The sequence below is a fragment of the Curcuma longa genome, chromosome 15 (genome assembly GCF_044706935.1).
Source record: "Curcuma longa cultivar G26 ecotype Majalengka, Jawa Barat chromosome 15, ITB_CL_G26_1.1, whole genome shotgun sequence".
Classification (NCBI taxonomy): domain Eukaryota; kingdom Viridiplantae; phylum Streptophyta; class Magnoliopsida; order Zingiberales; family Zingiberaceae; genus Curcuma; species Curcuma longa.
Window position 1 is genome coordinate 4,692,680 of NC_133875.1, and position 26,199 is coordinate 4,718,878.

General features: G+C 38.4%; 5 protein-coding genes, 1 non-coding gene and 1 pseudogene across 7 annotated transcripts; 3 read left to right on the forward strand and 4 right to left on the reverse strand.

Annotated features, from left to right (window-relative positions):
- Window positions 1–824: 824 nt before the first annotated feature.
- On the reverse strand, window positions 825–4,481 carry LOC141846807 (CBL-interacting serine/threonine-protein kinase 21). Its single transcript, XM_074734869.1, has 13 exons — window positions 4,332–4,481; window positions 4,097–4,231; window positions 3,395–3,502; window positions 3,233–3,304; window positions 3,082–3,135; window positions 2,845–2,970; window positions 2,674–2,763; window positions 2,461–2,583; window positions 2,304–2,384; window positions 2,114–2,218; window positions 1,394–1,456; window positions 1,243–1,317; window positions 825–1,134 (listed from the first exon to the last, which is right to left on the reverse strand). Exons 1-13 carry the CDS (start codon window positions 4,479–4,481, stop codon window positions 1,057–1,059), a joined length of 1,260 nt encoding a protein of 419 aa, XP_074590970.1. The 3' UTR covers window positions 825–1,056.
- Window positions 4,482–5,800: 1,319 nt separating this feature from the next.
- LOC141846640 (thioredoxin domain-containing protein 9 homolog) lies at window positions 5,801–7,873 on the forward strand. The gene is made up of 4 exons (XM_074734681.1): window positions 5,801–5,929; window positions 6,038–6,310; window positions 7,270–7,428; window positions 7,489–7,873. The coding sequence occupies exons 1-4, from the start codon at window positions 5,906–5,908 to the stop codon at window positions 7,666–7,668; spliced, it is 636 nt and encodes a 211-aa protein (XP_074590782.1). The 5' UTR covers window positions 5,801–5,905; the 3' UTR covers window positions 7,669–7,873.
- Window positions 7,874–7,946: 73 nt separating this feature from the next.
- TRNAE-CUC (transfer RNA glutamic acid (anticodon CUC)) lies at window positions 7,947–8,019 on the reverse strand. Its single transcript has one exon. It is a non-coding gene; the product is annotated as a tRNA-Glu (tRNA).
- Window positions 8,020–9,891: 1,872 nt separating this feature from the next.
- LOC141845988 (uncharacterized) lies at window positions 9,892–14,847 on the forward strand. The gene is made up of 15 exons (XM_074733968.1): window positions 9,892–10,062; window positions 10,735–11,145; window positions 11,399–11,487; window positions 11,578–11,678; window positions 11,790–11,912; window positions 12,459–12,528; window positions 12,631–12,717; window positions 12,800–12,865; window positions 12,956–13,048; window positions 13,153–13,209; window positions 13,301–13,429; window positions 13,517–13,607; window positions 13,733–13,821; window positions 14,247–14,440; window positions 14,538–14,847. The coding sequence occupies exons 2-15, from the start codon at window positions 10,923–10,925 to the stop codon at window positions 14,647–14,649; spliced, it is 1,524 nt and encodes a 507-aa protein (XP_074590069.1). The 5' UTR covers window positions 9,892–10,062; window positions 10,735–10,922; the 3' UTR covers window positions 14,650–14,847.
- Window positions 14,848–15,440: 593 nt separating this feature from the next.
- Window positions 15,441–18,936, forward strand: LOC141846578 (uncharacterized). 2 transcript variants are annotated; one of them, XR_012603343.1, is made up of 3 exons: window positions 15,441–16,018; window positions 17,153–18,390; window positions 18,588–18,936. XR_012603343.1 is itself a non-coding variant. In XM_074734614.1 (2 exons), the coding sequence occupies exons 1-2, from the start codon at window positions 15,441–15,443 to the stop codon at window positions 18,183–18,185; spliced, it is 1,611 nt and encodes a 536-aa protein (XP_074590715.1). In that variant the 3' UTR covers window positions 18,186–18,936. The 2 variants fall into 2 exon arrangements, 1 of the variants encoding a protein (XP_074590715.1); XM_074734614.1 differs by having other exon boundaries at window positions 17,153–18,936.
- A 172-nt stretch (window positions 18,937–19,108) lies between these two features.
- On the reverse strand, window positions 19,109–22,418 carry LOC141845889 (photosynthetic NDH subunit of subcomplex B 1, chloroplastic). Its single transcript, XM_074733893.1, has 6 exons — window positions 21,870–22,418; window positions 21,583–21,773; window positions 21,233–21,490; window positions 20,523–20,628; window positions 20,357–20,442; window positions 19,109–19,513 (listed from the first exon to the last, which is right to left on the reverse strand). Exons 1-6 carry the CDS (start codon window positions 22,416–22,418, stop codon window positions 19,348–19,350), a joined length of 1,356 nt encoding a protein of 451 aa, XP_074589994.1. The 3' UTR covers window positions 19,109–19,347.
- Window positions 22,419–22,559: 141 nt separating this feature from the next.
- Window positions 22,560–25,441, reverse strand: LOC141846618 (uncharacterized; annotated as a pseudogene).
- Between the last annotated feature and the right edge of the window lie 758 nt (window positions 25,442–26,199).

Here is a 26,199-nt window from a genome sequence, read left to right on the forward strand (position 1 = left end):
TTTTTTGCCGAGTGGATAACTACTGAAACCCTCTAAGTAGCAAACCCACCTCAAGATGAGTGCTCTCTTATTCCGACTTCTCCAGAGTCCGATAGCATAGCGAGACAGCGATGGGTTCTCTGTCCTTGCGATGGAACGATAGAAGTATTGAGAATCCAAGATAAGGTCACGGCGAGACGAGCCGTTTATCATTACGATAGGTGTCAAGTGGAAGTGCAGTGATGTATGCAGCTGAGGCATCCTAACAGACCGAGAGATTTGAACCTTGTTCCTACAGGACTTGATCAATTCGATCAGGCACTCGCTATCTATTTTCATTGTTCAACTGTTTGACAACATGAAAAACCAAAAGCTCTGCCCACCCTCTCTATCTATCCAAGGGATGGAAGGAAGGCTTTTGGTGCTCCCTTCCAATCAAGAATTGGGGTCTCACAATCACTAATCAATAAGCTTTTCTCTCATGTCTTTCTTTGTTCATGGTTTGGTTGGATATTCTGTCCCAATCCATCTCCGAACTTGGTGGTTAAAACGGTGACAATACTATAGGGGGCCTCACAGAAAAATAGTTCGACAAAATGATAAAAAAAATTAACACCCATTATTTGATTTGACTTTTTCTCATTATTAAGAAAAAGATAATATTTTTGTTTAAAAGGCCCTCCTTTTTTTCAAATGTTAAAAAAAGTTTCATAATATTTCTCATTATTTATCTTGAAAGCCAATAAAAAAAACTTCTATGAGATTCAATAATATAATATTATCCTAAAATTCACGAAGAAATGGCATAATCTATAAAAATGCACAAAAAATCTCTTCCATCAATTTTTATTTACAACAAACTTTTAACGATGCCACGTAAATGCATTTACACGCATAATGTCACCATTACAACATTACCAAATAGTCCCTCGAAATTAGCATTTTTATGATCAAACGCCAAACTCTACTATTCAAAACATAAAATAACTCCTTTTTTCTCTTCTTTAACTTTCTTCTTTGAATTTCAATAAAAGTTTGTTTCAAACTGAATTAATGATGAACTCGATATCCTCATTCTCACTGTCCTTTGATGACTTTGCTTGATCTCCTGATGAACTCCTTGTCCTTCAGCAAACTTGATAGGCTCTTGCAAAACTGCATATATATTTACATTTAATTCCATAAATAAATTTAAAAAATGATTCAATTTGCAATTTTATATTTAAAATTTATCCATTAAATAAAAAAATCATGATAAATTACCTCTTTGTAGGCACTTAAATCCCCAGCAGATTTTGAAACTTCAATAACACAATATTTTGGTGTCACCTCCACCACCTAAATAATAATACAATAATAATAATAATAATAATAATAATAATAATAATTGAAATAGAAAATATTGGCATTATACCTCTGCTGATAAACTATAGTGTGATCTACTTCTTGATAATCCTTTGCTGACATGGAGTCTCACCTTGAAAATTATTATAAATTATGATAAGAAAATTTTACAAGTTGATAATTTTCTAAATAAAAGGGGCAAAATTGCATATTAATATTTATAAATACACTTTTTTGCAAAATTCACAACTTGATTTTCTAGCAAGAAATATAAAATCTTGCATATTTAAACGGGATTAAATATACCTTCTAATTATATTTTGACTTATCCTTTTCAATATTATGAATATATATTTATAATTTTAAATTGAAGAACAATAAAAATAGGATAAAATTAAAAAAATGCCCTTCATTTCTAAATCATCAAAGTGGATCTCACTTTTATGCTTAACTTAACTCTATCATGCATATTTATTTAAATATCATTTTAATACTATTTAGTATTATTCTTTTTTTATTTAATTTTTATATTATAATAATTATGATTTTATAACTGTTATTATGCAATTCAATTTATTATTATAATACATAAGAAATTATAATTGTTATAGTTGTAACAACTATAAAATTATAATATATCGAAGGGTGTTCATATTATTTTATAAAAGAAATTGATGGAGTGGGATATCTTTTTAATAAAAAATTAAAATATGATGCAATTTAGAAATTTACTCAAAAAATAGATATATTTGCATTTGCCTCTAAAAAATAGACTGAATATAATTCTTACCCTGGAATTATTTATTCTTTTGACAGATAGGTCCACATCTTTGGCAGCAACCTCGATCTTGGCAAACGTTTCATCAACAGGGTGCTCTGAGCCAAATTTTATTTTCTAAAATAATAATAATAATAAATCAAAATTATCAAAAACAATTCTTTAAAAAAATATTTTAAAAATCAAAAATAAAAAAACACACCTCTTCCTGAAAAAGCCCAGACAGATCATTTGACATGGCAATGAGCTGAAAAGCATTAATAAATCTCCAAGAATTATTTCCCTGCAATAAAATATAATTAATTAATTCCATCCCGAGCAAAATATATTATAAATTTAATTAAAAATATATATCTTACTCCATGGTTTTGTGTTTCACCACTGGAACTTTGGCTCAAATTTTCATCACAATCAAGTCCAACATTTTGCCTGTAATCCACTTTAAACCACTCTTCCTCCATGATATCTGAAGTCCTTGCCCTCTGAAAATATATTTATTTAAAAAAAATAAAAATAAAAATACCATTTTTGATAAATACTAATTTCAATTAAGGCCATGAGAGAGTAAGTACATTGGTCGGCAATGGCTCCAAAATTTTGGAAATAAGCTTCTTTTGTGCATGAGTGAACCAGACCGGAAATATATAATCTGCCATAGCAATCTTTTTCCAACAAAAAAAAAATTATATAATTATTTTTAAAAAATTCAAATTCGATCGATTCGATTAATTCAACTCGATTACCTTTCGGTATAAGTTGGTGAGGCTTCTGTCTTGGAAGGGCAGAAAACCAGCAAGTAGTTCGAATAAAACGACACCACAGGACCATATATCAGCAGCAGCTCCATCATAGCTTTTGTGGATGATCACCTAAAAATTTTATTTAATAAAATATAAAATAATAATTATTAATGTTTAATAAATTAACATAGATATATTTAATTTATTTTTTGAAAGTTAGTAATTAAATTAAATATTTACCTCTGGTGCCACGTAGCTGGGCGACCCACAAGCAGTAGACAGCAAGTCTCCTGGCTGAAATCAAATTAAAATAATTAATAAAATTCTTTTTTCTAAAATAAAAATCTTTATTTTTGAATAATTTTTTTAGCATTTTTATTTTTTATTTTACCTTTTTCAGCACGCTTAGTCCGAAGTCTGATACTTTGAGGTTGCCCTTACTGTCCAATAGCAAATTCTCTGGCTGCTTAATTATTTTTTTTTAAATAAATAATATATTAATTAATCATGAACAAAAAAAATTGTATAAAAAGCTTAAAATTAATTAATTAACCTTGAGGTCTCTGTGATAGACTCCTCTGCTGTGGCAGTAATCCACAGCATCAATTAACTGATGGAAGTATTTTCTGGCTTCCTTCTCATCTATTTTCTTTAGATAATCCTGACAATAATAATAATAATAAATAAATAAATAAATATATATATATAGAGAGAGAGAAAATGCTACGTTGCGCGATGAGGAATCTACGACTCATGCGCGACACCCGCAATCCACCGCCACTGCTGCCGCCCTCGCCGCACCGTCCGGCCACCGCCGGCCGCCGCCTCGGGCGCGATCGATGTGCCGCTCACTGGCGCTCCGTCCGGCCTCGACCGGTCTCCAACCGCGATTTGGTCGGAATCCGATCGCGATTTGATCGGAAACGGCGCGGCCACTGTCGACGACGATCGGACTCGGATTCCGACCGAATCGCAGTCGGAGACCGACCGAGGAAGGACTGGCGTTCGAGAGTGGCTGTTTCTAGCCAAATTCATCGGATTCCGACTACTATCCGATCGGAATCCGGCATCGGCCAAAGCGTCGGCGAGTGGCGCGTCGATCGCGACCGAGGCGGCCGGCCGGGCCGGACACGTGGCGAGGGCAGCGACAGTAGCGGTGGGTCGATCGAATGTCGCACACAGGTCGCGGATTCGTCGTCGCGCAACGTAGCAATTCTATATATATATAATTTGGGTTTATTGAAATATTAATTACCAGCTTATCAGAGAGTTGCCCTCCTGCTACATACTCCATCACAAGGTATATCTTCGTCTTCGTTGCGATCACCTCATGGATCTTGACGATGTTTGGATGATCGAGGAGTTTCATCGTGCTGATCTCCATCTTGACCTGATTTTCTTTTGGAGAATATACATTAATCGATCAAATACATATACAAAAAATAATACAGAAAATTAAATTAAATTGAGAGGGTTTAAAAATAATTAACCTGATACATCAAGTTGTTCTTGATCACCGTCTTCTTGTCGATGATTTTAACGGCGACGGCGGCGTTGCTCTCCACCTCCACCCCGAGCTTCACCTTCGCGAACATCCCCTCACCGATGGTGCGCTTAAGCTCGTACTTACCGACCATCATCCTCCTCCTCTGATCTTCTAGCTACTCTTCTGATCTCTCCACCATTTCCTTGGATAAATACGCATAAACAAACGCCTTCAATCATTTCCCATACAGGAGAAAAATGAAGAGAATATTATTAATATTATTATTATTATTTATGGAGGAGAAAAGAGTTAGTTGGAAAGGGAAACGTGACCGGTGAGCAGTTGAGAGCCACTGTACAGTGCAGGAATGGAAGGTGAGCTCTTCTTCCTTCTATCGTGATGAGGGAGGTAGTTACGGACGGCACCCTCCATACCCGAACCCGCTTCGTACCCGAATCCGCACAGCACGCGTAACTTATACGACCGCCGTATAAAAAGTCTATGTCCATTTGTTTTTCACTTACAGCTACAACTCATATTCGAGAATCACGTGACTATACTTTGTAAGTGAATGGACATATCATACTTAAGAATCACGTGATTATACTCAAAAGTGTTTGTAAGTATAAAAATATATATATTTTTTAAAATTTTTATTTCCTTTAATCTAAATATTAAATATTAAAAAATATATATATATATAAAATATATATATAATATCAAGTATTTATGAGTTGTGGTGTACAATATAACATTTACCATAACTTATAAATGATAGATAACCGTTACACCATTGCCCTGAAGACGAGATAACTTAGAGCATCTACAATGGGGTATTAATAAGTGTTAATAACATCCTATTAACATCTAAGGATATTAATCCATGTTGTGGAGGGGTGTTATAACACCCCTCCACATGAACACCACATGAACTCGTTCAAAGTCTTGAACATGTTCATGTGGCAGTGGGGGTGGGTCAACTCTTGACTGATCCACCCCATATGTATTTTTTAAATTTTTTATTAATATTGTGGTGTTATTAATGCAGGGGCATTGCAAATGCAGACATTTGAATATCTATATATTATTTTATCATTTTAAAAATCAATATTATATATAGAATGTTAGCAATTAATAATATAAAAAATTAACCCGTCCAAATAATAAATATCACGAGACTAATCTTCAATTATTTCGAACTGCGCCACAGCTGGACACGTGTTCTTCAATTATTCAGAATTTTAAATATATATAATTAATTATCATACATAAATGGAAATGTATCACGTGCTTTTTTTAGTATATAGTTAATATATTGATGAAAGTATGCGGCACATTACTGAACACACGAATTTAAAAAAAAAAAAGGAAGAAAATAATTTTTTCTCCTTTCTTTTTAATAGTTTTGAGAATATTTCTTTTTTTCTGGAAATAAGAATTCTAAAAACAAAATTGAGAAATCGAGATATTTAGAAAAATCAAGAAAAAAGATTCGCTCATTTGTTCCTTGTCGAAGAACTACGATTGTTTTTCCGATCGCCGATGCGGAAGAATTAGGGTTCAGATTCGCGTCGCGTGATGAATGAAACGTTAGGGAAGCAGGTAAGCGGCTCGCTCCGGCGCCAGATCTCTGTCTTTCTTTGTGTGTGTGATTTTTTTTTTTTTGGTGGTGGAATCGTTTTAAGTTTTTAGGGTTGTGGGCGATTGCAGATCCTCGAGCAGCAATTGCTGACGGTGGCCAAGGCCGTCGAGGACAAGATCGATGAGGAGATCGCGGCGCTGGATCGGCTCGACCTCGACGACGTCGAGGCGCTGCGGGAGCGCAGGCTGCAGCAGATGAAGAAGATGGCCGAGAAGCGCAGCCAGTGGGTCTCCCTCGGCCATGGCGACTATTCTGAAATCTCCGAGAAGGACTTCTTCGCTGCCGTCAAGGCTAGTGACCGCGTCGTCTGCCATTTCTACCGCGATAACTGGCCTTGCAAGGTATTCTCCTTCCTTTCCTTCGCAAAATTACAATTTGGGGAGCTACAGGGAGAAATTGTTGCTAGTACAACATACCATTTGAAGAAAATTAATTGATTGCGATGAAGAAGCACAACGATGCTTTTGCTGGTTAAAATGATCTTTTTCTAGTTTGATGATTTCAAACTTTCTTGCAAATGCATTCCTATTAAACTGGAGCATGTGTTCCACCGAGCCCAATGGAATTATGAACGAGTCTAAAATGTTCATCTGTATAACCTGAGGGACTGTAAATCTTTGCCTCTTTGATGGAGTAGTTAAACTAGATCACCACTGAATGTATCCTGATTTCTTAGCTAGTAATATGAGTATGGTGATAAAGTAAGTATTATTCAAGTGGTCTTGCTAGTTTCATGAGGAACAGATGGAGAGTTATCCTAAACTTGCATTTCCTTTATTCCTATTGTTAAAATGAAGAGTTGACCATCTATACCAGTAGTTCCAGTTGATAGGGAAAAGGTCAACTGATGCATTTAACACATGCTCTTAACACATCTAACACTTGAACTGAATTGACTAAGCTTAGTTGAGGTATATATTACAGATAGGTAGAATTGGAATGTAGTTACTCTTGATCCAGTACTTTGTTGAAAAAGATGGAAAGAGCAAGTCCATGCCAAAAAAACAAATGGCTTGTACCTTGTAAGCACACTCAGGATACTTGCACTCATTTATATATTTAGATCATTTTGTGTCACTTTTGAATTTTGTCTCGGCTAGTTGTGTTTCAAGTTGAGTTAGGTTGTTATATTATCGGTTCGTGTCTTGTATCTATAGATTTATATTCTTACCACATGATCTTTGAAAGTTTCACAGAAAATTCTGTACTTCTCAGAGTCTTACTTAGATCCAGTCTGTTGTCTTCTCAGTTCAGTCTTGAAATATTATATGCAATCAAATTTTCAGTTCAATGCTTGCAGGTGATGGACAAGCACCTGAGCATTCTCGCAAAGCAACACATAGAGTCACGGTTTGTTAAAGTCCATGCCGAGAAAAGCCCCTTCCTAACTGAGAAGCTCAGGATTGTGGTGTTACCGACCCTCGCTCTCGTAAAGAATGCCAAAGTCGAGGATTATGTGGTTAGTGGTGCGGAATTTGATCATCGATCGTGCGAATTTTCACGTGTTCGTGCTTTGCAGGTAGGCTTCGATGAGCTCGGAGGCACTGATGGCTTCAGCACAGAAGAGCTGGAGGAGAGATTGGCCAAGTCCCAAGCCATTGTCTTCGAAGGCGAAGAACCTTCTTATCCCGCAAAGTTCAGCAAAACTAAGAGAAGTATTCGCAGGGCAGAAACGGTCGATCCATCCGACTCGGATTAGTCGATGTGCTTGAATGTTTCAGTGTCAAACAGAAGATGCAAAACATTGGCACCAGTGTATTTGCCACTCACTCATCTATCTCTTTAGCAAAAGTTTCATGTATGTTCAAGTCTGTCTTGATGTTAAATTGTTTTATCACTTTTTATTTGACTGAATATTTTCTCTTTTTTATTTTAAAACAAATGCGTTTATACTTGCGTCAGAATTTTAAGAATGTTGCCATAAAGCTGCACAATCGGGAAAAATAAAAATAAAAATTTGCAATAAACTTTAAAAAATTCCATTGCCGGGACTCGAACCCGGGTCTCTCGGGTGAGAGCCGAGTATCCTAACCAACTAGACTACAATGGAGAGATGATTGACTTGATCCCATAGGATTATTTCATTGATCATCAAAGTAAATTCGAGAACCATTGGAGACAATTGCCTCATTGCAATCAGGGTTGACCTAGAGCACGCTCCACAACGAAGTGGAATTGGAGGTTGTGTGACTCGGTGGGGGCTAAGGACGAACAACAATAACTGCCAATTCGGACGAACCAATGCAATAACAAGTGAAAGAGCCTCATCTTGCTTCTCTTCTAGATCCGCCCCCTCGAAAATATATATTTTGGGCTGAGACCACAATCCGCACGTAGATCCATATATGAGACCACGAACTCATGAATAATCGTACTTCGTATTGCGTTCTATGTTTTTCCATCAAATAGAGTAACATGCTCTAGTCTAAGAATAGTTGATGTCTAATATTATATAGCCGAATCATTTTGAGGATGGCACGTGATTAATATGTTTTATTTCCTCATCACATGACTTGTCATTTTTTATAATTATGTAATATTTTTGTTCATATCGACCAAAATAAGCTTCACGTGACATGCTTGTGTTCTTGAACCAGTCCAAAATTCGACTGAATAAAAAAAAAGATAAAAAATTAATTTTCTCGATCAATTAATTTAAAATTACATAGTATATATATATATATATATAAATATATATATATATATAAATATCATGTCAGTCATCTTGCATGCTAAAATTATTTAATAGATGAATTACGAACCAGACGATCCATCCTTTAAAAAAATTGTGACGAATATTATAAATTTTTGTGCCAAAAAAAATTATTTAAAATTTAGAACCAAAGTTCCACTCATTTATAAAAAACTAAATTATTAAATCCTAAAAGGCCGACGTCACATGCCACAGAAGTGAATTTATTAAAAACATACCTAATAATTTACACTAAAATACTAATACTCAATCCTAAAAGAAAAGAATGATGATAAGGTTCATCCTTATAAATTAAGTCAAAGAACCGACTATTATTTGGTTTGAATTACTTTGGGAGGACTTTTAGTCCACCAAGAAATTAAATTTATGTAATAACATTATGAAAAGGAGTTTAACATTTTAATTATTATTTAATTGAAAACCATTTAAAATAAACCAGTCACTTGGTTGGAAATTAATTAAATTTCAACCTCAAATTATTTAGGAAGACATGGTGACGTATACAGACAACTAATTCCAAACATGATTTGATGGGTGGCTTCACTTTCTCTCTTTCGATCTTATCTTTTTAGAAAATATCATAAAAGTATTTTATTTGATTTTATCTTAAATTTATTTTTATTCTAATATTATCGAATAATTTTTACTAAATTAAAATAAAACTATTTTTTATAAAAATATTCTATATATAATAATTCTAATTAAATTAGAATAATTTTACTTTTTTTAATATTCGACATTTTAAATTATCCAGGCGTGTTTTAGATGGTCCGTGTCCCGTGACACGTGTGCGAATTTCTGCGGTGAATCCGCCGTGTTGGACCCGCAACAGCGGATCCTCCCGCCGCGGGACGCGACAGTGCGACACCACTACGCGGCTCCTCGCTCCGCTCCCAGCCGTCAGATCTGTCACGTACGCTGCTCAGCTTCGGCGCACGCGATCTCCAGTTCACATGATCCCGGAACAGAGGATGTTCTTTTCTCTCTCTGCAAACTTACTCTTCGCTCTGATTGGCCAGGGCCACTGCCCCACCACAGTCTCTCACGGGTCCCGCGGGAGGTACAGAGTTAGGTAAGCGTGCGAGTACTTGGGAGGATAGGAGCATGGCGGCATATCACGTGGCGGGCCCCGTTGCCAACATGGGCAGTGCGTGTCATCGAATTATAAAAAGCAAAAACTAAACGCCTTCTCTCTCTCTCCCTCTGTCTCTCTCTTCCTTCTTTGTCGGCGACGGAGATCGGAAAGCTGGAGGCGAAGGCAGAGGAGCAGCGCACGGCGACGGTGCAATCCACTTCGATTAGCGTTCCATAGGCGTTGGAGTTCTTCCATTTTGCGGAATTACTTTCTCTATCCGATTCCAGGTTTCCTGGACGATTAAGGTTAGGGCTTGCTTCGATGGTTTTTTACTCGTATTGATCGGCAAACACGTCGCCGGAGGAATCAGTGTATTATGCTTCTGGGAATTGATTGCGGTTGACTTTTTGGTGCCGTTTCGTTCTTAGTGCGCTGGAGGAATATGCTTTTTTATTTTAGAATTGTCGCAGTTGTTTTCTACCATTTGTATGTCCAATGATGTTTTTTTTTCCTAAAATGAATTCTCTTTCTTTGATGTTTTTTTGTGGGGTAGAATTACCTTCCTTTTCCCCTTTTGTGAGTTGATTTTGGAAACTTTTGGGTTCTAAGCTATTTTGATCGGACCGTGTTGAAGTTTATTGAGATTGTGATCATTGGTACTCGGGTGAAAAGGTCAGAAATTATGTGGATCTAAAATAGGCATGAATTTTGCTTTCATTTTGGTATGATTCTGATGATTGTGCTGATAAAGTTTTTTTGCCCATTCATTTGGATTTACTGTAGCGGGTCAGGGAGCAACTTTGAAAAAACTCATGAATTAGTTGAACCTATTACTGCAATCTCGTTGTCATTATTTTTTTTTCTATTATTGTCTAGGATTTTTTTCCTCCTTGGGTGTTATCTTCGCGGCTTTTCATAAAGTTCGATGTTCCATTTTGCTTTTTCATCCAAGTTTCATTGTATCCTCCTCTCTGCAGCAAAAGGAGGGATCTTCTTGTTCTAGTGTGTCTAAATTTGTTGTGGCAAGTTGCATGAATCCGTAAAGGCATCATCATTCATGCTTCTGCAACAGGAAGGAAGATTTCACGACGCCATCAAAGCTTCATCCGCTTAACTCCAGCACTTCTTTTTAACTGCCTATAGGTTCAATAGCTGTCATACATCGATGATGAGATCGTTTGGTCGAGCTCTTGGGCAAGTTCAAGGTTTATCCCGGCTTCTACGGAGAGAGATTTTGCACGCAGGGATTGGAAAAAATGGGAAATTGTTGGTTATTTGTAATCCTGTTGCTGAGTTGAGGAGGGGTTCTTGCCGCAGAGAAATGAATAGTTTGGACCACAGTATGATGCTTTTCAAGCTTATGTCAACCACCGCATACGACTCTGGAGGTTCTCTTTTTTGCCTTATCATTCCTGCCCCTTTTTCTTTCCTAATTGATCTTTGTCCTAGACTTCTAGTAGAGAGATTACATAAAAATATTTTCTCCAATTTGCTAATACTCTGTAGTTTCATAGTATTTCTCAGATCTTTTACATGTGTGATCTACCATCTATGCAGCTATGAGCAACCAGGAGATTATCCTTATAAATGCAAGAAACATATGTCCTCTGTTTTGACATGTATTAGTTGTGTTAATCACAGTGATTCCAGATACTGGAGGAGCTGGCCCTTTGCTGGAGTATGAAAGACGAATTGCCTCAGGGGAACTTGTTGACGGAGACAGTTTTCAGGTATATCTGCTAATTTCCAACATATGATATCTGATTTCTATCTGTTTTACTTCTATCATATTTAATTTCTGATTTGATGTGTATTCTTAGGTGGACACAGTTCTAGCACTGCAAAGACTCTATGGTGAGCTTGTTGATCTTGAAGAGAGTTGTCAGTTGGATAGATATACCGCATCTAGGAAATCTACTAGGTAATACTTGAGCTTGAATCATATTCTTGAATCTGTTTCTCTTGAAGTTTTAGTTAGTTTTCTCCAAGTTCGTCTCCTATGAATTAGTTGATGATTCTGGGTTTCTTGCAGGAGTAGGTGGTTGTGGTCCCGTTTCATTCCAAATTCTTCTTATTCACCAGTCAGAGGTCTATACATGTATGGAGGGGTAGGCACGGGAAAAACAATGCTTATGGACTTGTTTTATGATCAACTGTGAGTGTTCTGGAGATTTCAATCCTTATTGTTTTAATGAATTACATTATCATGCTTATTGGTGTGATTGGTATCAGATCTTTGCTAAATAAGGTTAAAACCCTCAATTGAATGGTAGTGACAAGAGAACAAAGGCTTAACTGTAATTGTATGCTAACAAAATGAATATTCTGAGTATAATAATGTTTTTAAACTGATAATAATTCAAATTGGCTGTAAAACACATTGAATTTAACTGACATTTTTCGTATGGATTTAATTCATTCCATTTGGGATTACTGTCAGATGGATTTTGTTTGGATATATTTTGCACATAAGTTATTTTTAATATGTTCTTAAATTCCTTCAACTAGCGGGTATTTGAGATTTCCTCTTTGAAGATATTTGTCTAAATTGTAGGCACTATAAGATGCTTTTCCTATGCAAGTAAACACCAATTTATTTCTATCAGATGAAAAATATTACAAAACACGCTTATCATAATTTTGCAATTAGTGATGCCCACCTTTAATCAATCTTTTCTGATTCTTGTTTGATCTTCCGCAGACCATCTAATTGGAGGAAAAAGCGGATTCATTTCCATGATTTTATGTTAAATGTACATAGCCGTTTGCAGGTGAACTGATTCTCTATAAAGTTCAAACGTTAATCAGATGAGCTTTAAAAACAGATTCCCTCTTAATGGTTGGTATTCTCTGCCTAAAATAACATACTGTAGATGCACAAAGGAGTAGCAGATCCACTAGAGGTTGTTGCGGGAGAGATATCAGACGAATCGATTCTATTATGTCTTGATGAATTTATGGTACGCTCATCCTTACTGCAACATATTTGTCTAGCTACTCTTGCTTTTGTGGTTCAATTAGTCTTGATTGTGTCAATAACAGGTAACTGATGTGGCTGATGCTCTTATACTAAATCGACTTTTCCGACATTTGTTTAACAAAGGAACTGTATGCACTGTGATCTTTCTTGAAGAATTTTTCCTGGCAGATTAAAGCAGAAACAACCTTGACCTGAGTCTCTTTACTGACTTTCTTTAGGTTCTCGTCTCTACTTCAAACCGTGCTCCAGATCGCCTGTATGAAGGTGGTTTGCAGAGGGATCTTTTTTTACCATTTATTGAAACATTGAAGGTATTGATCCTGTAGATGTGCATAATATATTAACCTTATAGGTTTCTTTCTAGCACTAGTGTATACAAACTCTGCTGTTTATTTTGGTAGAAATTTTGTGACAGGAAAGGTGTGTCGTTCATGAGATTGGCTCCTCAACAGACTACCGGAAATTGGGTTCTGTAAGTTTAGCACACTCTTCAGTAATATGCACTCCATGTTTTCTTTTGTTCAACAACTTCTACTTATAACAATACAATTACTTCCCTGCAGGCTGAGACAGGCTTCTATTTTATCGGAAAGGGATACCCTGGTCTTCTCAAACAGAAGTTCCAACATTTGATTGGAAATGAGATACCAGGACCCCAAGTTGTGGAAGTTGTAATGGGCAGAAAATTGCAGGTACATTTTACAACATAAATTTTCTGAATTAGTACTATCCTTTATAGTTTCTAGCTCTCATGTTTCTCTCATTTTTCGCTTATAAAGGTCCCATTAGGTGCTAATGGATGTGCATACTTTCCATTTGAAGACCTATGCGATAGACCTTTGGGGGCAGCAGACTACTTTGGTCTATTCAGTAAGATGTTTTTCTTTTATTTTGTAGATAAAATTGAGATCTTTTTAGTGCCTTGCCTCAACGATCATGTTTCCATGCTGTTCTATAACCGATCTTTACATTCCTACCCCCCTCATTCACTGCAGAAAATTTCCATACACTTGCTCTGGAAGGTGTACCAAAATTTGGGATCCACAACAGGACGGCGGCATACCGCTTTGTCACACTGGTTGATGTATGTCCTAGACTTTGTGAAATCATTATGATATCTAAGTTACAGAGCTACTCCTTGATTTCTTAAGCTAAAGCATGCATTTAATGGATCCACATTACATAATTGGTTACGTACTAATTGATATTCAATTGGTTGGTTTAAGGTTATCGATAAACAAGATTTGTCTAAGCACTTCGTTTCTTCTTATCCAAATCACTTAATCATTTCCTTGAGGATTCGATCATATAGATCACATAGTTTGGGCTCCTAGAATATGGAGGTCCCTCGGACCAAACTATTTGAATTGGCTTTGACCTTTTCTGTTTCTGTTGTCAGATTTCTTCATTTACTTTCATTGATTCTCACCAACCCCCTTGACAAAGTTTGGATGAACATTTCGAGCAATTCACTTCTCCAATCTCATGCTTCAAGTTGTTCTCCAACAGGTGATGTATGAAAACAAGGCCAGACTACTATGCACAGCCGAAGCAGACCCAATCGAACTATTCGAAAGCATCGTGACCATCAGCGACGCGCAGAAACTCTCCCCAAGAACATCTTCACGGTCGCTGAAGAAAGATGATCTCGACCTCTGCGTCGACAACGAGCTAGGATTCGCGAAGGACCGCACCATTAGTAGGTAAACCATGCCTCTAGAGTATTATTATTAGATTGCAAGAGGAGATCGAAGACATCAACGTCAGATCCTAACGACATTCTGAACTTTTTTCTTTCAGATTGACAGAGATGAACAGCAAGGAGTATTTAGAGCAACATGAAGCCAAGTTGCAGGAGAAGACATCTCAAGAAATGCAACTGAAAGCCTCCTTTGGACTTGTTGGACATTGATGTTGTTTACAAATTCAGCATTAAATGGAAGAGAAAATAATGTCATTTGTGTGGATCAGAAAAGTAGAATCCCTCCTCACAAAGGAAAATAAGAGGAAAAGCATAGCCTTAAACCCTGTTCATTGAGGCTGGAAATTTAAGAACAATCTTGTATGTATTTCTTTATTGTTCAAGCTTACAAAGTAAGATCAACTCTAACTCTCATGAATCGAACTTGATAGCTAGCTCCTGAGGCATAGTTGAGTTGGTTACAACAGAGCAGAATTACAGAAGAGGGTAAGGGTTCAAATTTCAGTGAAATTGAGACAATACCTCTTTAATCGTGGCCAATTACAGTTTCTCAATTTACCTCCATTAGATAGCGAATTTCATCTTTTACAGAAGAGCTTGATAGCTAGATTTTTAGTTGCATCTTGTGTAAATTAAGGGTTATTAGTATCATTTTTTTAGGGTCTAGGCATTTCATTGATGCAAGCTCATTTTATAAAAAGAAATAATGAATAATGATGTTCATTTTAGGAAATTCTTAGTGTTCTGAAAAAAGAAATATCTTTTTATTAAAAAATATTTATAGGGAATGTTTTTTGGTAAATTTAAATTATGAAATGCTCATATTTTCCATATACTTATATTGTTTTAGTGTAGTTAGTTATGCGTTTATTGATTAAAAATCTATTTAAAATTTAGGATAATTTAATTAATCAAATCCGAAAAAGAAATTGATAGAGCCCACATTTGGCCCAATTAAAGCCTCAATCTTAATAGCGCCCTGGATGAGGTCCTTCTCTTTCATGGCGCTGGCGGTGAACCTAAGCCGCCTCTCACCTCGACTCTCCGCCTTCCTCCTCCGCCTCTGCCACCGCCGCCCTCTCGCTCCTCCCGCTTCCCGTTCTTCTCCACCGCTCCTCTTCTCTTCTGGCCACATCTACTCACCCACTAGTTATTTTCTTCAGGTCTCTCCCTTTTCCTCCCTTTCCTCCGCCGCCAGCGACTTTGAAACCGACTCCGACGAGCCCTCCGACCCCGTGGACGAATCCGATTTCGTCGGGTTTCTCCAGCTCCTCACCCAAGCGAAATCTCTGTCTTCGTCTCGGAAGGAGGCCCGCGCCTTCCTGGCCGGCGCATCGGGTGTTGTGCCGACCAAGGGTTTGCTCTGCAAGGCCCTATGGGAGCTGAGGGATGACTGCGAGTCGGCCTTGCTCGCTTTCCGGTGGGCGGAGGAGTGCGTTGGGGATTGCCGATGGGCGTGGCATCTCGTGATTTGGATTATGGGGAGGCAGCGGCGGTTCGATTTGGCCTGGTACCTGGTGCGGAAGATGCATCGGCAGTCTGTGCTCACGCAGCGAGCGATGGTGATCATGATGGAAAGGTGCGAACTTCATTATCATTTGCCATCCAGTTTCCAAGTGCTATGCACTTTGTCTTCCTGATGAATGCAAATTTTTGCAAACAAGATGAAGGATGCTATTAGCTGCGTAAGCTTCATTCCAGCACTCCCTTGTATTGCCTCTTGAGATAAAAAGCTGAAGAACAAATTTAGATAGCAAAATGACCTTAGATAACTCACTGTCGTATGACTATTTGTGTTCCCTTTTAACAAGCATAGGATCCCCTTAGAAACATAAAAAATAGAATATGGTGATACTGAAAGTTTGATAATTGCTTTCTGATTTACAAAATTTCCTAATGAGAAAGAACATGGAAAATGGAAATGCAAGAAAAAATGGAGTTGACTTCTTAAAACGTGATATTTCGGTTCCCTTGTTTCTTGCTAGATTTTTAATGTATGTAATGTTGAACAATAAAGAAGAAATGAGTGTTTTTTGTAGAGAAGTTCTGAAGGGTATCATAATATCAAATCAGCCTTGTCTGTGCTGCATCACAAACTTTTCTTTTTTGCGTAACAAGATTGTCATTGTATCCAAATATCCTTTATTTCGAGATCAGTCCTATTTTCTCATAATGCATGTTATATCAAGATCACTCTAATTAGCTTATTCACTCAAACGATGAATGCATGTGCTTCTATTATTGTGGCTTTCTTGATACTGTAGTTAGTTTTTAGAGGGAAGGATTAAGCCATTTATACTTGTTGAGTTTTCTAATACCTCCTCTTTTCTTATGTCAAATACTGATACTTGGACACTCACATTCTGAGTAAACACTTGAAACCCGTATTGATTACATGTAAGAATCTTTAGAAATAGACGTCTCGAACACTTGGATCTACACCCGTGAGATATAGTAGCCAAGTCTGAGTATCATAGGTTGAGTTTACAGTCATGATAGTTACACTTTCCTAGATATCATTACAAGGACATATCTTATGTGTGATTAATTGTTGATTTATCCTCTCTCCTCAACTTCTATTTACCCTAGTTCGTAATGGAGAAAGCTTTGAGCTCCTTGATACCTGGGCATTATCTCGTTTTTGCCATACTCTCTTCTCTGTGATAATTTGTTCTTTTCATGTCTGAGTTGTGGGAAATTTAAAATCTTTTAGGTATATAGCTGCGGATGAAGCCAAGAAAGCAATAAGAGTTTTTCACATCATGGAGAAGTTCAAAGTTAAGGCAGATTATGCGGCCTTTAGTGCCCTTCTTCATGCCCTTTGTAAGAACAAGTATGTTGAGGAGGCTGAGGAACTTCTACTTGTAAACCGGAAATATTTTCCTCTTACAGGTGAAAGTTTCAACATAGTGCTAGGTGGATGGTGTAAGGTCATGTGCGATCTGCTTCAAGCCAAGAGAGCTTGGAGAGAAATGTCAAATTATTGTGTTACCCCAAATGGCACTTCTTATTCACATATGATATGGTGTTTCTCAAAAGTTGGTAACCTTTATGATTCACTAAGACTGTACGATGAAATGAAGAAGAAAGGGTGGACTCCTGACCTTACCGTCTACAATTCTCTTATCTATGTTCTAACAAGAGAAAGCTGTTTGAGGGATGCAAACAATATTTTCGACAAGATAATACAAGCAGGCTTGCATCCAAATGTGGAAACATACAATTCTATGATATTACCTTTGTGTGAAACATGCAAACTGGAGGAAGCACAAATGGTAATAGAAGACATGAAGGTAAAAGGTATTTCTCCAACTATTGATACCTACCATGCTTTCGCTAAGGCAGAGGACACTGAAGGATCCATGAAACTGCTAACAAAAATGAAGGATGCCGGCTGTGGTCCTAACAGTCTCACATTTTTTCTGTTATTGGATAAGTTTTTCAGATTGGGCGACTCTGAAAGTGCATTAAAAGTATGGACCGAGATGAAGAGATATAATGCCATTCCTGATGCTACACATTATCTGACAATCATAGAAGGTTTGGTGAAGCATGGATGGATTCCAAAAGCTCTTGAATTCTACAATGAAATGAAATTTAAGGGGTTTCCAGCTGATCCTAAGCTCGAGAAGTTTTTCATGTCCTTCATATCGACTCACAAAAACCACTGGGGAAATAGGGGCAAGGAATTTATCTTTCCTCTGCGCGGTGGACATTTCACTAGCACAGGAAAGGGAACTCTCTAACCAATGTCATTATCCCTCAAGATTTTCTCCTGATGCTGCTTCTCTAGAGCCATGTGATGATGCTGAATTTATTGGAACAAAGACGAACCATAGCACACTGGGAATGTGTTATCGCGGGAGGTGTCTCATGCAATATCACTTACGGATGCAAGTCTCCGACATCAGACAGATTGACCTAATTATTTGTCTTGAGTAGCTGCCCAAGGTCAAAAAAATGTTCCTTATTTATTCTAATCAGCTGAGTTTTGTGTCTTGGTGCTTTACCTTGTTGAGCTTTATAGTTTTTCGGGTATAAGAAGATAAAAGAGGAATTCTCCAAAACCATTACTTTTTTCCCCTCCCTGTATTTAGTGGCTTTTGCAAGAAAGAAAAAGTACTACATCATGATAATCAGTTGTTCAGATGATTGCAAGTGATTGTCGCACAACAAACTTCCTATTAACATCTCCTTTCATTCAACCGAAAAGGAGCTGAAGATCTCAGGACTTAACATTCCTTTGCCATGACGAATTCACGGTATGGACAATATAGACTATGAAACTAGTGATGTATTGGTTGTCAGTTATTGCATCTTATTGTTCTTCTTTTATCATCCACAAAGCTGAAACCATATCATACATTCTAAAATGTTTGGTCCTTAGCAAAGTTCTGTACAAGGAAACCGATCTAAACTGTCGAAGCTAAAATCTTGGTAGCATTCTATTGCAGCTTGAACTATAATATGTGTAGAATAGTCGGTTCGAACATGTCAATTATTAGATTTCTGTTTTGTGTAAGGAAAACTTGGTAACTCATTAGATAGAATCCAAGTTCATGGTCAATTCATAGCAAGCACACGAGGCCTTTAACATAATGCTACAATCGTTAGATTAGTCAAAGATACTATGTTCAATTTGAAACTTGAAGGTAACAAGCACTTGTGTGCCTCAAAACTATTTCTTTTCCCCTTGGGTTGATGTTAACAATGCATTCATATTCCTCAACCTTCAATTTTGTGACAAGAATGTTGTATCATAATTAAAATTATGATGAGTATGATACAAGAAACAGCTTTCTTATACAAAGAAAAGGGCAAAAATTAGTAAAAGAACCATAATATATATTATATATACACACAAACACAATCTCCAATGTGATCAAAAGGATTCTACTCTTCTGTTTTCTATGCAAAAACTTTAGAGCCTTCAAAAATTCCCACTGCATTCTTCACAGCCTCAACATCAATGTCTATTAGCTTTCCTGTGCTTGATGCAATGATTGAACACCTCTTTTCTTGGGCATTAGGAACAAAGGTGTTTGCTTTTTCTTCAGAAGAAAACAATGCAATGCTGAAAACAAAAACAAAAAGAAAGAAAAAACATCTGAACTATCACAAACGATAGAATTATATGTTTGTTTTAACCACTTGAACCAAATAAAGTTGAACTAGAATATTGAGGGAGATCCTCTTCTTCCTTTGGTTTATCTTACAGCAAACATTTTTGTATATTTCCTTTACGGCATGGCACCCTCTTCTTCCCTGGTACATTCTAAACCAAACACATCAACCCTCCCATGGAGCCTGTATATCAAACAATGCCTATGCCCTATAATTCATGATAATATTTCATGCAAACTTTATATGCATTCAGCATCATCAGTTTAAGTTGGTGTTAAGGAAAGATTAAAGTGATTGTTTTCTAATCCACAACCAATTCTGCCTTGATCCTTTCCTGCCCGATGTATGACCATATTAAAATTCCTAATTGCTTTTGCATGATGATGTGATTTTTCTCTATTCCTGTCCATTGTTTTTATGTAACTGCTAAACTACTGCTTGTGTTAACTATGAACTCTGAACATTGCTGAACAAATCATCAAGAATATTATTCTTTCAACAAGTTCTCACAAAATTGTGTATAATTGATCTAAATAGTTAGCAAATGCAATTTTGTAACTGGTTTTTCAGAAAGATATATAAAGGAAGCCCTTGAGCCTCCATCCCCCAATAACTTATAATTGTTGTAATACAATTTCAAAGTGTCTTGTATCCCAAAGGTTCAACTAACTGGGGCTCTGACTATTGTTAGTAATACCATAGTTATCCTTCACACACATTTTACTTAAATCGCAACTCAAGGCCTAGATAACCAAATAAAAGGATTTAAGACATAGAGTTAAGAAAAAAAGACCTTGGTTTGTTGCGAGCATTAGCGAGTTGCAGGGCAGCAGTGTTTGTGGTAATTACTCCGATTGAATCATCGACAAGAGCTGCTAGCTAAGGATGCAATTGCAAAGCAAATTAGTACTGAATGCACTTGAAGTATAGAAGAGGATTAGGAATTAGATTTAGAATACCTGGCCAGGAGTGGTAATGAAGAGGATGTGTGTGTCATCTCCAACCACTTCCTCTACATCCTCCCTCACTTTCTCATGTGGGATGACAAAGAGAGGCTTCACACCCCTGTTTCCACAAGCTAATAAGATGTATCTAATATGAAATCAATTCTTGAAGATTTGATATCCATGAAGAATAGGACACAGAATTCTAAATTCACTTTCCAACAGTAAATATTCTTCTGCAGACCATTAAGATTTAAGAACAAGTACTGTATGAATTATACAGTGGACTAAATTTTCAATGCAAAGCAAGGATACATTACCAGATTATGTATTGGCTTGACTTCTTAATTCATGAGCTGGAAATCACCACCCATCTTATGTTTATTTTCTCATCATTTGGTTGGATCTATACTATGGTTATTCTTCTAGTTCAAAAAATTATAGTGAAAAGTTCATTAGCTGTCTTATATTGATCTAGTAGTTAAAAGTATGCACATGAGTTAACATCTAGTAAAGTGTCATTCATGTCTAGATTAAAGAGTTTATATGATTAGTGTATCCATGTATACTTTGTTCTTGAGAAAAAAGGCATGATATACACCAGAGATCACACAACCATGAAGTTTCCCTTGGCATGATACTGTTTCTTCCACTTGACTGAGCTAATTGTAGATAGCATGGTTTCATTCTATAAAATTGTATCTCTACAAAGGAGTTCTGCATACCTTAAACCTTTTACTATTTGAGCCCAAACTTGGATCGGCAACAAGCTATCACTGTCCCCCTTGGATCTCATTGAAGCCACAGAATCTGTTTCAATGCCATGAATGACAACAAATCCCCCCTTTTCAACTCCTACTTTGCTGTATTTTTCTTCCACATAGGCCCTGAGCTTCTTTGAGATGGACACTTTGAGAGGAGGCACTGGGTGCCTTGGCACACTGCGAAATGGTCTCCCTAGCCATTCCTCCATTTCACCGTACCTGAAACACCACAAGTATCACAAATGAACAATCCACAACAACAAAAGAATATTTGTTGCTTAGAATTGAGACATCAATGGTGGTTGCCTCACATGTGGTATCCACCTTCGGAGAGGTTCATGGTTGGAGAAGTGAAGGTCTCTGTGAGCAGCAGGCCTGCGCCTACTGCATTAACATTAGGGTACACGTAACTCACTTTGTCTCGAGCAGATGTCACGACCAGGAATGCGGCATGGCCAAGGCCAGCAAGCTTGGTCGACAAGATCAAATCATAGTATCGATTCTGTCAACGAATTCGAAAAAAGCGAGTAAGATTTCTGCTGTCATTCCATCTCAAGGATCATGTATTTTTTTTGTGTCTTTTGTTTTTCATTTGTACCTTTAACAGACCGATCATGTTGACGTACTCCGCCGGCTCCGGGAAATCGTCGTCGGGGTCGTACACATTCGCCCACCTCACATTCTTGTTCAGCTCGTACACCTGCTTCCCCCTGGGCGAGGCCACGACGTCGACCTGCACGCCGGGGTACCGATCCTTGATGAGCTGGATCGCGGGGAAGAAGAGGAGGTTCTCGTAGACTCCGCCGGAGATGACGCAGCAGCAAACGCGCACGTCGCCGCGGACCTTGGAGGCGAGCGTGGCGAGCTCGACGTTGTAGCCCATGGGAAACTTGAGGAAGCCATAGGGGTTGGAGGGGTCGTCGGGAGGGCGAGGGTCCTCCTCCTGCTTTCCGTCGGCGAAGAGGGATCCGTACTCGACGTCGGGATCCTCTCCGAAGTCGAAGGGGTCGAGCCAAGGGTTCTTCTTGTTCTTCGCGGAGGCGGCGGCGAATCGGGGCCGTCCTCGCTGAGGGTGGTACGCCGAGGAAGGGGATAGAGCATGGGTGTGGATTGGGGATCTCTTGGTAGACCAATTCATGTCAACCATTTTCCAAAAGAATTTCAAGAAATCTACGAAAGGAGCACGAATTGTCGTCGATAAAGAACAGAATTGTATCGTCTAATGGTACATAGTGTAAAAGAAAACCCGTAAAATCGAAGATCGTCGTAAGAAACAGAGTTACCCTAATGAAATCAAAGCTCTTGTCCCCTACACAACCTGGCTTTGCTAGAACAAACAAACCCAAGTGGGTCACTAGACATCTATACCTTCAAAAGAAAAAACAGGGTAAAATCTCCACACTCATTATTAACTCACTCCACAATGTGCGATAGACAGCACGCACGCCACATGTTTGGTGAAATGCCTTCCCCCCTCTCAATTACAACGCATATGGACAAACACTGCTCTCTGAAGAAGAAGAAGATGCCTCGATAAGATTATATTTCCTTACTGTCCTTCAAGTTTGGTGTCAGAGCACCACTTTGATCTGTTTTCTTTTTCTTTTTTGTTTATGGTAATCACTGTAATTTGAGCTGCTGGCTTTGTCCTGCCATGGAATCTTCTTGTCCTTCCTTTTGTCCTCCTCCTCCTCCTTCTTCTTCTTCTTCTTCTTGGTTGTGGTTGTTGTTGTTCTCTGCTGCAGATTGTTGGTAGAGCTTCACAGCCACCACGAGCATGAAGACTGTTCAAAGGTGTAGGCATGAAGGTGTCAGTCCTTTGTCCTTTGTATGGCTCTTTGAGTTTGGACCGACGAGTGAATTGGGTTCACCGGGTCAGTTAGGGCAACCGACCGGTACGTGAGTTTCGTTGGTTGGGTCGACTCGCCCGTGTTGAATATCCACAAAGTTCTTTGCAAAAAAATTGAAGAATTTGGGCTAATTTCTATGTTTCCTTGATTTAGATTGTTCTAACAAAATCATTTTAGAAGGTAAACATTGAACTATGGAACGACTCGACCCGATTAGTTCGTCTAGTTTAGCCTAGAATTGATTGAATTAGAAGAAGATTGGTCGAATTTGGTCATTTCGATCTATCGAATAATAGTAGGAATGGAGAGCAAGACACTTACATGACCAAACCCTAGCGATAGTCGATGAGATGTTCCAAATAACACAAAAGATGGCCACTGCCACGGCCTTCTTGTGGGTGCATGACTCCCACCCATCCCTAACTCTATCCAACCAAAATCTCCCTGCACGGTGAACACGATCGTTAACACGTTAACAATACAACACAAACACAAACACAAACACAAACGATACGATAAAACTCGATCGAACCCAATAGACTAACCAACTTTGGAATCTACTTGCATTCATCAAAGATAAAGTAAAAGTTAAAGGCAAACAAGCCTAGAAACACTAAAGCGTTTTAGCACTCACTGACCAAGTTTTGTCAGCTGAGAAGAGTAGGAACAGCAGGCTTTTGGAACAATGAAGACCCCAAAAAACACTGCAGCAAGCAAATCAAACTGTCAGTTTTCTCCTCTTCAATCTCAGATTTAGTAAAATCTAAATCTAAATCTAAATCTAAGCTCACTCAATCTGACAAGACTCCAAATTGTGATGTTGCTGCCGCATCTGGCCATCACAAATAGAACTCCAGCCAACTGTAGCAGAACAAGAAGCAGTTTTAAGTGAAACTGTAAATCTGAAGACAGCAGGAACCCTAAATTGTACCTTTAAAGTTGTTGATGGATCACCAGAGAAGAGAGTTTTGAGCTTCAGAAGTAGCTCGTTGATGTAAGGCAGCAGCATTTTTATAAGCCAGATTGCATCTTCTTCTTCAACCACTGTGCAACTCTCATCGCACTGTAACTGTTCTCCTCTGATTCAGTTTATCAGAAAATGTATAATTCAGAAGAGGAAGAGAAGAATCGAGTGTGTGGATTTTGAGGACTTTAATTGCCTACCTGCGGATGAAGGATTTGCAGAGGAAGACAATTGCGAGATAGACGAGTCCAACGTAAGAGCTCGATGAAATCATACTGAAAATCGAGACGTTTAGAAATCAGTTTTGTTCATGGCTTCCGAGATTTTGATGAACAGTTTGTTCTTCTGACCTGAAATGGACTTCCCCGGCGTAGGAAGAGGAGAGGAGGAGGAAGGTTCCGAAGCCGAAAACCAAGGCGGATCTCGATGCGTCCTTCCACATGACTAAATCTTCTGCAGCAGCATTTCGGGAAATCGAACGTGAAAAGCGATCGAAAAAGTGTTTGCTGGAATTTTGCAGGTTTCAGTTGTGATTGCTAGTTACCGATGCTTTGCATCCTGGTGGTCGTGGATGAAACAACCTCGCACATTTCTTCTTGTTCTGGTTCTTGTTCTTGTTCTTGTTCTTCTTGTTCTTCTTCTATTTCGACTGATTGAGGAGGTGGTGTCTGTGCTTCTGACTCGAGATTCATCACTACATTCTCTGCGACGAACAATTCAAGAACTTGAATCGTCTGCAAGAAGAACGCACGAAGATCTAACTAACTGAATTGAACTGTCATCGCTTACCAACGCATTGCATTTTGCTGTCTTCTTCTTCTTCTTCTTCTTCTTCTTCTTCTTCTTCTTCACTCCGAACTGTTCGACAACAAGAAAAAAGATCAGTTCAAGAAGCAAAAAAGAGAAGAAGACTTGCAATTTACCATTCCGATCTGCCACGAGAACAATCTGCCCCTTTTCCACCACGTCCATGGACAGCAAGCTCTCAAGGCTCTGGTTCTTCTCCTCGTCCTCGACCGACACAGGGATCTGCTCCTCCTTCCTCCACGCTCCTCGGCTTCTTCTCGTCATTCTTATCCATTTCCTTGTCCACGAACATCTCGCGCTCGGTCGGCGAGATGGGTAAATCCGAAAGCGATTTCTTGAGCTGAACTGCGCCGCTTCCGCCGCTCTCCTCTTTGTCCGCCGCCGCAAAATTGGATCTTTTCCGCTTCTCGACCGCCGCACTGTCACTTCGGCTCTTCCTCAGCCGCGCGCGCCCGCCATTGCCTCCGGCGTTGCTCCCCGACAAGGCTCGCCGTCGACTGCATGCCTGCATTTTTCCTGCTGCTCAATTCTCCTTCTCGAGCTGCAAATCTGCAGAACTTTCAGTAGAAGGAACTGCAATCTTCTGTCCCCTCCCCCTCTCTCTCTCTCTCTCTCTCTCTCTTGAAGAGGACAAGAGAAGAAGGTATAATTTAGAAAGCGAGCAGTGAGCCATGCAGATGCAGGATCAGAGCAGCGCCATCATTGGATTCTTTAGATCATTGACAACGGATTAAAGTGCTGTTTAGTCAAGAACTATCAACCCTACTCTACTCCTTAAAGAAAAGGATTAGAGCGTTTGCTTTTTCAAGCTCTGGCGTGGTGATTTGGTAGATGAGCCGCCATGATTGAAGGCACGTCCTCAAATCTTGAGATTGAAGCATGTGGCACATGTCCATGGGCGAGGCTTTAAGAGCTTTTGGGGACGATGATAGAATTTTTGGGAACATCAGCCAATGAGTGAGGGAACACTCATTCAGGTCCACGGCCATGAGAGTAAAAGTAAAACAAGGACGAGATCTAAATCTGCAACTTTGTTAGATTGATTCTTCATGGTAACTTTGAGGAACAGTGTGGCCGTCTTTCTTCGGTAAAAAAAAAAAGGTGTTTAGCGGCTCTACATGATCGATCTTACGATCATCTGTAAAGAGGTAAATCGAAAAATTACAGTTGGTTATGATGTAGGAAGGTATTGTTTGATTTTGCCAAGATCTACAACTCTACTACGTCGTAACCAACTTAGTTATGCCTCGAGAGCACAGTGTGACATGTGACTATAGATCTTCAAATTTAGGAGTAAAAAAAATTTA